Source organism: Triticum aestivum, chromosome 2A (assembly GCF_018294505.1).
Source record: "Triticum aestivum cultivar Chinese Spring chromosome 2A, IWGSC CS RefSeq v2.1, whole genome shotgun sequence".
Taxonomy (NCBI): Eukaryota; Viridiplantae; Streptophyta; class Magnoliopsida; order Poales; family Poaceae; genus Triticum; species Triticum aestivum.
Genome location: NC_057797.1, coordinates 524,324,024 through 524,334,817, shown reverse-complemented (window position 1 = coordinate 524,334,817; position 10,794 = coordinate 524,324,024). Strand labels below are relative to the sequence as shown.

The window sequence follows — 10,794 nt, the reverse complement described above, 5'->3', positions numbered from 1 at the left end:
AATATTTATATTTTGATAAAGCACATGGCTATTAATGATAGAAGAAAGATTAAGTACATTACGAAATTTGTATCTAAGCTAGCCTTCATCTCTTTGATAGATTCGTTTTGGTAAGAGAGCAAAAGAGATGTAGACTCAATTTCTCATTCATGGGGTGCCCAAATATGGTTTTCATCTTCTCATAAGTGTCTACGGCATCCCCTTCAAGAAAGCCTTCTTCAAATATAAAATCTAAGACATGCTTAAAAGAAGAAGGAAGGGCAATACAAAAGCTTTTTAAGTAAATTTCAATTTGGTATTGAGGCACATAGCTAGCCCTGATCCTTAATAGTCTATACCAAGCATATTTCAAAGATTCGTCAAGTAAATAAAGAAAAATTCCGGAATCATCTTCATCGAAATTATTAATATTCTCATTGATAACTCCGGTAGGTTTTTCCATAGTATCCTTATTTATGAGCTTAGCAAGAATAGAAGGATTGTCCAAAGTACAAAAACTCGGGCGAGAACCCCCAACCCTTTTTGATTCAGACATGGCGGAAGAAAGGCGAGTGAAAAAGAGAGGGCAAATAAAACGGCAAGGGTGAAGTGGGGGAGAGGAAAACGAGAGGCAAATGGCAAATAATGTAATGCGGGAGATAAGGGTTGTGATGGGTACTTGGTATGTTGACTTTTGCATAGACCTCCCCGGCAACGGCGCCAGAAATCCTTCTTGCTACCTCTTGAGCACTGTGTTGGTTTTCCCTTGAAGAGGAAAGGGTCATGCAGCAAAGTAGCGTAAGTATTTCCCTCAGTTTTTGAGAACCAATGTATCAATCCAGTAGGAGGCTACGCGCCAGTCCCTCGCACCTACACAAAACAAATAAATCCTCGCAACCAACACGATAAGGGGTTGTCAATCCCTACATGGTCACTTACGAGAGTGAGATCTGATAGATATGATAAGATAATATTTTGGTATTTTTATGATAAAGATGCAAAGTAAAATAAAAGGCAATGAAAATAACTAAGTGTTAGAAGATTAATATGATGGAAGATAGACCCGGGGGGCATAGGTTTCACTAGTGGCTTCTCTCAAGAGCATAAGTATTTTACGGTGGGTGAACAAATTACTGTTGAGCAATTGACAGAACTGAGCATAGTTATGAGAATATCTAGGTATGATCATGTATATAGGCATCACGTCCGAGACAAGTAGACCGACACCTGCCTGCATCTACTACTATTACTCCACACATCGACCGCTATCCAGCATGCATCTAGAGTATTAAGTTCAAGAGAACAGAGTAACGCCTTAAGCAAGATGACATGATGTAGGGGGTAAATTCATGCAATATGATAAAAAAAACATCTTGTTATCCTCGATGGCAACAATACAATACGTGCCTTGCTGCCCCTACTATCACTGGGAAAGGACACCGCAAGATTGAACCCAAAGCTAAGCACTTCTCCCATTGCAAGAAAGATCAATCTAGTAGGCCAAACCAAACTGATAATTCGAAGAGACTTGCAAAGATAACCAATCATACATAAAATAATTCAGAGAAGATTCAAATATTGTTCATAGATAAACTTGATCATAAACCCACAATTCATCGGTCTCAACAAACACACCGCAAAAGAAGATTACATCGAATAGATCTCCACAAGAGAGGGGGAGAACTTTGTATTGATATCCAAAAAGAGAGAAGAAGCCATCTAGCTAATAACTATGGACCCGAAGGTCTGAGGTAAATTACTCACACTTCATCGGAAGGGCTTTGGTGTTGATGTAGAAGCCCTCCGTGATCGATGCCCCCTCCGGTGGAGCTCCGAAACAGGCCCCAAGATGGGATCTCGTGGATACAGAAAGTTACAGCGGTGGAATTAGGGTTTTGGCTCTGTATCTGATCGTTTGGGGGTACGTAGGTATACATAGGAGGAAGGAGTACGTTGGTGGAGCAACAGGGGGCCCACGAGGGTGGAGGGCGCGCCTGGGGGTGGGTAGGCGCGCCCCCCTACCTCGTGGCCTCCCTGTTGGTTGCTTGACGTAGGGTCCAAGTCTCCTGGATCTTGTTCGTTCCAAAAATCACGTTCCCGAAGGTTTCATTCTTTTTGGACTCCGTTTGATATTATTTTTCTGCGAAACTCTAAAATAGGCAAAAACATCAATTCTGGATTGGGCCTCCGGTTAATAGATTAGTGCCAAAAATAATATAAAAGTGAAAAATAAAGCCCATAATGTCCAAAACAGAAGATAATATAGCATGGAGCAATCAAAAATTATAGATACGTTGGAGACGTATCAGACACACTCTCCCGTCTCGTTGCTATGCATCTCCTAGATAGATCTTGTGTGATCGTAGGTAAAATTTTTGAAATACTGTGTTCCCCAACATATTTGCGATATAAAATAAATAAAATGTGAAAATTCTTTTCATGATAGATCTAATGATACAAATTTGGTATTCTATATGTCAGCACTTTTTTCTAAAAGTTGCTCAAACATGTGTTGCATTAACTTTTGAAAAACCTAATACATCTTGTATTTTGAAATGGAGGGAGTGTATAACATCCGATTCCTTTTTTGTGTGTATTTTTAGCATGTTTTTTTTGCAGAATCAATCCCCTAAATTTTGATATGTTCCCATAGAAATTGTTGCCATCTTTTCTGAAAGAAACAAATCCCCTAATTCTACTTTACTGTGTACATTACAGTTTTTTTTGCCAAAATTTACCATATGCTCATTAGAGAACAAGTTCCTAAATTTGTCATGTATTTTTTATTATAGGTAGCATGACATTTTTATCTTTCAGACCATGGGAAAATTATTTATTAGACAATGGTAGTTTCATCATATGCAGCATGGAGATTTTATCTACTTCGGACCATGGCATTTTTATCATATGTAGCATGGCATATTCAAAAATTAGACCCTTGCATTTTATCATTTGTAGCATGACATTTTCAAAATTAGACCATGGCATTTTATCATAGGTAGCATTGCGTTTTTATTAAACAGCCCATGGCATTTTTAATAATTAGACCGTGCCATTTTATCATTTGTACTATGGCATTTTTTAATTTAATTAGACCATGAAATTTTTATCATTTTTGTAGCATGAATTTTTATTAATTAGACCATGGCATTTTATTAAACAGACCATGACATTTTTAATAATTAGACCATGACATTTTTATCATTTGTATAATGACATTTTTTATTTAATTAGACCGTGGTATTTTTATCATTTTGTAGCATGGCATTTTTTATTTAATTAGAGCATTGTAGTTTTATCATTTTGTAGCATATCATATTTATTAGACCATGGCATTTTTATTAATTAGACCATGGAATTTTTGCCATGACCCTTAATTGAAAATGTTCTAGGGACCATGGAAATTTGTAAAATTTCACGACATTTTTTTAAATGTTCTAGGAAACCATGGCGTAATTTTAGAGAAACTTCTGTACTTAGTTCTCATGGCAATTGTTTTTTGATATTTGCTTACTTCACATGGCATTTTAAATAGTGAAACCTTTTGTACTTACTTCACATGGCAAATTTGGGAATTTTGTTTTTCCCACAATCATGGCAAATTTAGAGATTGTGCGTTGTTATTTTCTGTAGGCATATGGTATTTTTGCATGTTACATATAATGGCAAAAAAAAATATGTGTTTTCTCCTAATTAAAGTTTTTTCCCTGTGTTTTTCTGAAAAACTAGTTTTTGTGATACATCATGGCATTATTATATGGGAAGTGTTTGTGGCCGGGGCGCCGGTCGCGCTCCGTGCGTTGGATCTCTTTTGATCCAAGGACGTTGTCTGTGCCACGTGTCACCACAGACGCATGTTTTTTTAACGCGCACGGGTTATCCCTTCCCCAGTTTTTTGCTGCAACCGCACGGGGGCGTCATTTCGGTGCGAGGAGGCAGGGCGACCTGCGGGCGACGGGCTTGTTGGCGCCTGGAGATCAGGAGCGGCGGCGGCGGCCTAGGGCGGATCTCGATTCTCCGGCGATCTATGGCTTCCCCGGATGGTAACTCTCCCCTCCTGCTCTCCCTTTCGTTGTTGTCTCCCCCTCCCCCGTTGGCTTTAGGGTTAGGGCAGGTTATGGTGCGGGCGAGTCGTTTGTGTTCCCGCGGGCCGGCGCCGGCGCCGGCGCAGACGGGAACGAGGTGGTGTTCCCGCGGGTCGAGGGAGGGGGCGGGGTGGTGTTCCCGCGGGTCAAGGGAGGGGGCGGGGTGGTGTTCCCGCGGGTCGAGGGAGGGGCGGGGTGGTGTTCCCGTGGGCAGAGGGAGGGGCGGGTGGTGTTCCCGCGGGCAGATGGAGGGGGCGGGGTGGTGGATTTGAATCTTGTGTTCACTAGGGATTTGGGATGGGATTGGGATTAGGATTTGGGATTTTGTTCATCCACGAACTATTGGATACAGGGAAATGGTATTGCTATGTTTAAATGGTCACTGGACACTTCCGAGGGGAATTTGTGAGGAACATTTTGTTTTAGATGATATAGTAGAACAGAGTAAACTTCGGATCACCATGTGAAGATGCATGCACACTGCTGTGTTTGTGTTTTTGTGTTATATATAGGGCCGAAACCAACTTTGTACTTTTGCAAATGTACGTGCACTTTGTCTAAGATCATCATCTGCAAGCATGTAGGAGTACTAGAGTTTACCAGCAAATGTACTAGATCAATATGTATTCCGAACCTTTTTTTGCGTATGATGAACCAAGTTTGAACTCCGCAGCCCAATACCCCTGCTTCTGAATCGAGGATCATTTCAGATTTGATTGCTGAAACTAGAACGAACAGAAATGAATTCATCTCTGAACATGAATCTTATGCGGCGGATTTACCAGTAGCTTACACGGAGTGACAGAGTTATGACCGGCCTTGCGCCGAACGCGTGTTCGCAGCAGCAGAGTTACACGAAACATGCGAACTCTTACTTATGTATCTCAAGCTCCAGCGCTGAATAGAATGACGCTGGAAATTAACTTGTTTGAGATCCTCAAGGAATCACACACCGCATAGAGGCATCCTTGTTTGCCATGTAAATTTGTAAATAGGTTTCTTGGTGCTGCAAAATCTCCTAGGTTTTATTCTATAGCAGACGTACTTGTATAAATGCTAATTTTAGAGTGCAATTTTTTATTTTGTACATTTTTTATGTGTGCTTGTATGTTTCATAGGTTTTACAGATTTTTTAGGTGTTCTTGTATGTTTTTTCCTAGCTACTGATGATGCAGTTTTAGGGTTTTATTGACTTTTTTTTCCTTTTTGTAGATGTCGCAGGCACCGCTGGTGAGAATGAAGGGAGTAAGAAGGTTAAGAAGAAGATCAAGAAGAAAGGCAATCTATGTGGCTTTAAGTCAAGGTTTAACTCAAAAAGGCTAGCTAAGATTGGGAAGCAAGTAACACCAGAAAAACAGAGAATCATAAGGGAGGGACCGTTTGGAGACTTGTTGGACATCCGGTCTTTCAAGGTGCCCCATGAGCTCATTGAGTTTGTTGTGATGAACACGAATCACATACTCTCTGAGTTCAAACACAAGAACAAGTCCATCACCTTCAGCAAGCTCATGATGAAAAGGATTTTCAACGTGCCATCCGGTGATAGACCCGTGAAGCTTCTTAAGAAGAGTGATGAACATGAGCTTCGCAGCATCTACAAGGAGGGGAACAGGGCTCCAATCGCCCATGTTGTCAAGTTGCTCACTAGTTGCAGCGATGAGGACGTGGTTATGATAAATAGGACTTGGACACTCCTTGCGTTGGCAACAGTTTTGTGCCCAAGCACTGGCAATATCGTGAATCTTGAGTATCTAGCTTCCTTGGAAGATATGTCTTTGGTGCATGAATTCGCTTGGGATGAGCACTTGTTGGCACGAGTGATGGAGGAGGTTGGAGTCTTTCAAGAGAAGAAGAGGATGCAAGCAAATACAAAAAAAGCAGCGGAGTTTCAGATCACTTCATGCCTTCCCATGTTAGCGGTATGCAATGCAACATTATGAAATACATGCATTTTTTTCTTTGCTGCATGAAACCTTATATACATTTCTATAGCTCGCATTTATGTTTTTGTTGGCTAATGTCCTTTTCCATTCTATGCAGATCATATACATGGATCATATTGATATTCCGGCCGGCCTCCCAAATGAGCATGCCATTGATTATTTCGTGCTGAGGATACGTTTTGTTTGTCAAAAGGATTTTGATTGGTTGGATAAAGTTGACAAGAACAAGCTCACTCTTGTCCAACCTTTCTACGGCAAACGCACCCAAGTAATTTTGCTACATCCCGCCTATGTATTTTCCTTTGCCAATGGAGTATTAAGACCCCCCTTGTTTTTTGCTCACCGAATTTGCATGTAGCAATCTTTGCTTTTCCATTTAGGTTATGGCAGCCTTCTTATTTCCGCCACTCATGTTTTGTTTTCCTAGATACGGAGTTTGTGCAACACCCCCTATGCAGCACAACTCGTGGGACAAGAAGTTGGTGCTGAAGCAGCCAGTGGGCAGGGAGTTGGTGCTGAAGCACCTAGTGGCCAAGGAACTAGTGGCCAAGGAAGCCAAATTCAAGGTGCTGAAATTCAAGCAAAGGACTCTCAATCAAACGAGGCTCAACAAAATGTTGAAGCTGAACCACACCTATCATCCTCGCTCAACGATTGGCTGCAGCAATCATTCCCTAGCATGCAAGATCTAAGGGTACTTTTCCCCCATCTACACTATCTTTTTCTTTGTATTCATTTCCTGTTTGCCTTTGGCTTTGCATTATTTACTATACCCAGTTGCAAGTGTATATTTTGTTTGTTGCATCCCTCATTCTGATATGCTACAACCATGTTCTGTTTTTGCTTCATATGTGGTTTAAGTTCATACCTACTAGGCTTTTTTTGCATTCATATGTCTAGTGTGCTACAACTATATTCTGTTTTTGCTTCAAACATATCATAATTTTGCTACATCCATATCAATAATTTGCTACCTAGAGGTATAGACCATTTGTTTTTTATGCTTCATCCATGACAGTAAATTGCTACAATCACACTTTTATTTGATACATAGTGACACAGCAGCACACCTACTTGTTTCTCGCTTCATCCATACCTCTAATGTGCTACACCCACATTTGTGTTTTTTTACATCCATACTTCTCAAAATCTGGATGTACTTGTCACTAAAAATGTTGGCCACTTGCCTTCTTGTAGGTACCAACTCAGTTTCAAATGCTCTATGACAAGCACAAGGGTATTTTTGCAGCAGAGGTGGATGGTGTAGTAGGCAAGTTTGGACAGTGTTTAAAGGAATTGCAGTGCAACCGGATGGCTACTCTCCTTCGTGATGTTGGAGACGCCATCACAGCTACCAATGAACCCAACTTTTCCTTTGAAGCACCTATCATGGACGAATGTCGCGGAAAAGAGAATTATGCTAAAGCTGCAAATGCCGACATTGGTGCTCAAGCTCAAGCTCAAGATACAACACCTAGCATCAACAAGGATGAAGTCACCGGATTGAACCTAGAAGTTGCAACAGAGGCTGCGGAAACTTGTGAGCAACAAAGAGTGAGTTTCGAGATGGAAGGAAACGCCTCACCTCACAGCCCCCCACTCTTCTATGATGCACCCAGGAGTGCGACAGCCAGCATTTGGGACGACGAGCCATCCTGTGAGTTGTTCCCAAAGGGCTCCGAAGACTATGAGATGATGCATTCCACGTATGAGCCTATAATTAAGAAGAGCACAGTCAGCCCCATCTATGCAAACATCCCCGTGTTTCCTGTTTCAGATGATGATGACAGCCCAAGTATGCTTCCTTCATCTTGCATCATTTCTTTTTGTTTTTCTCCATATCATTTTTTCACATTTGTGCGATTCCAGCAAATTCTTTTTGTACAATCTCTTGCAAACTCATCCATTTGTAATTTTTGCTACAGCTCTTAAGATGGTCGCTACAGAAGAGCATTTTGCTGATGCAAGCAGTGGCCCTAGCACACATGACAAGAACACTAGGAAGAAGAGGATGGCCAAAGTTCCAGCCATAAAAAATACCAAGGCAAAGAAGCAAAAGGTCGACAAGGCTGCAGAAATGTATGAGAGGTTTGTAAAACATGGGAAACCATTGAGGAAATCACAACCCAATGAACAAGTGTGAGCTACCTAAGCCTTATATGTTTTTGCTTTCTATTTTTTTATTTTTTCTGCTCGAAACAAATGATTCATTTTGGTTGCATCTATGGTAACAGGACACCTTTCATCAAGCTAGGTGGATTTTACATTGGATACAAGAAATTCCTTGTATGCTTCAAGCCTCGTGGGGATATGAATGATGAGGTCATGTCACTATGTATCGAGATGAACAACATTGCATCCCGTGCAGCAAAAGAACCGGGGCTGAAGAAATACATTTTCTCAGTCCACGCAGGGGTAAGTTTTTGTAAAAACAAGCAATGCTTCATTCTTTTCTTTCTTTTCACATTTTCGTTGCAACACACACTAACCATTTGTTGTATCTTTCAAGTAGATCCTACTAAAACAAGACCCATCAACTTTCCAACCAGCAAAACTCATGGCTGAGCTTGAAAGGGCTATGAAAGTGTTCAAGGTTCAAAAGTTTGACCTCGTAAGTTTCATGAAGCTTTGTTTTGTTCCACACCACAAATAACTACCAAATATGATCCAATGATGTGACGCGGCTGTAACATTTTTTACATGTTCTGAGTACCTTTTCGCCTTTCTTTTGTTTTTTGCAGCTCTTTTTCACAATTGTTCATGATCGCCATTGGATAGTTGTTTGCGCAAACTTGCTTCACAAGCATTGGAATGTATTTGACTCAATGCATTCAAAAGGAAAACAATCTCCTTTGAAGAAGCAAGCCAATAACCTGGTATGTTCATGCTCTCTAATTTTTTCTGTTTAGCCTTCAGATTCATCTACATAAATGCCCTGTTGTCATCCTTACACACCTCATTTTATTTTTGAAACTTTTGTGTGTGTTTTCGGTGCTAGATCACAAACTTTGCAACCCTCGCACAAGAGTGCAGCGAATTCAATGTCAATGTTGGATCCTTCGCCCGTGTTGACCTAGAGGATTACCCAAAGCAAGATACCCTGTGAGTTTTCTTTTTGAATTTTTCCTCAATCATGTGTTCTATTTCAACATTTTGTTTTTTCAACTACGCATGGGAAGTATGATGGAGAACTTTTTTTTATCTCACAGATGTGATTTTGGTTTTTTTGGGCTCAAGTATGTGGAGAACTATGATGGGAAGTCAATGAGAGAGTTCAAGCAGGTACACATTTTTAATTTTTTGTCTTGTCATTTTGTTACAATCTACTTTCTTTGTTTTCAATACTCATGCAACAGAAGAATACCATGTTTTGTTGTTGCTTCATATGTGGTTCAATTTGTACCTACTAGGCTTTTTTAGCTACATCCATATGTCTAGTGTGCTACAACTACATTCTGCTTTTGCTTCATCCATATCATAATTTTGCTACATCCATATCAATTTTTTGCGGTGGGTGGATGTGAACTTTTTGCATTCATCACTCATGCAACTCAAGAATAACTAGTATCATACTTGCTTACTTTTTGTATTCATTTTTTACAGGAAGACATGGCGCGATACCGCATCGATGTGGCATACAACCTTTTCAGCCACCCAATGAACAACGCCCCAAAGGAGCGGGCGTTCAACGATGAGTTGGCGGCTTGATTTTCTGGAAGGTTCAAGACGAACAAGCTTGTTTCTTTGTTAGGTCTAGATCATGTCCGAGGTGGTAGCGTTCTGATAGGATTAGAGTAGTGCGCGTTCGTATGTAAACTATTGATACCTCCAGTAAACATGTGTCCTTTTGGTATGTAAACCGATGATAACTTGATATTTGGATGATGCACTTATGTTTTTAATGGATGCGTTCTTCTGTTTGCCAACATGATCATGCGTTGACAATTGTTTTTTGTTTCACTGGTTCTGAAATATGAAAATATTTCAAACTTCATCCATTGAAGTTTCAAGGGAATCTCTGTGCATTTTCCCCCTCAAAACATATTTTCTGAAAAATAATATGTGAATGCTATTTTTTTGTCACACACTTAAATTGCTGGAAGCTCACAGGAAATAGCTACAACCTTCTGTTAGATTTGTTGCAGAGCCAAAATATACTTTTTTACCTGCAAATTAGCTACATCCCTACAATATTTTTGCTGGAAGCATAATGTAAATATGCTTCCTTTCCCAACTTTTGTTGTACAGCTAAATCAACACTTTAAATCATTCAAGGCTTTTTCCTTTTCAAACTTGTTATTTTGCTTCAACCATGTTTTAGAAAGCTTCAACCATGTTTCCTAAAAGCTGCAACCATATTTTGAAAAAGTTTCAACCATACTTTGAAAAAGTTACAACCAAGTTTTCAAAAGCATCAACCATGTTTACTAAAAGTTGCAACCTTGTTTACAGAAGCTTCAACCATGTTTTTAAAAAGCTGCAACCATGCTTTTCAGAAATCTTCTAAACATGTTTTCTTAAAGCTTCAAACATGTTTCCTAAAAGCTTCAACCATGTTTTTTAAAAGCTTCAACCATGGTTTTCAAAAGCTTAAAACATGTTGTTTTTAAGCATGGATCAAGCTATGGTTACAAGAACCATTGAGTGCTATTTTTTAAAAAAAAGAAAAAACCCACATTCTGCTTTTTTAAAAAAATTCTACAAATTTTGGCACCATCATACTACAAAAAGTAAGCTCTCACAAACATATAACAATAAGAATTTTTTTTAAAACAACTCTTGTAAAA

The 10,794-nt window shown here is 39.8% G+C and overlaps 1 protein-coding gene across 1 annotated transcript; it reads left to right on the top strand.

Moving 5' to 3' along the window:
• The first annotated feature begins 4,006 nt into the window (after positions 1-4,006).
• On the top strand, positions 4,007-9,668 carry LOC123191729 (uncharacterized). The gene is made up of 9 exons (XM_044604357.1): positions 4,007-4,022; positions 5,277-5,404; positions 5,534-5,983; positions 6,105-6,275; positions 6,388-6,534; positions 8,520-8,618; positions 8,749-8,883; positions 9,006-9,109; positions 9,611-9,668. The coding sequence occupies exons 1-9, from the start codon at positions 4,007-4,009 to the stop codon at positions 9,666-9,668; spliced, it is 1,308 nt and encodes a 435-aa protein (XP_044460292.1).
• Positions 9,669-10,794: the final 1,126 nt, after the last annotated feature.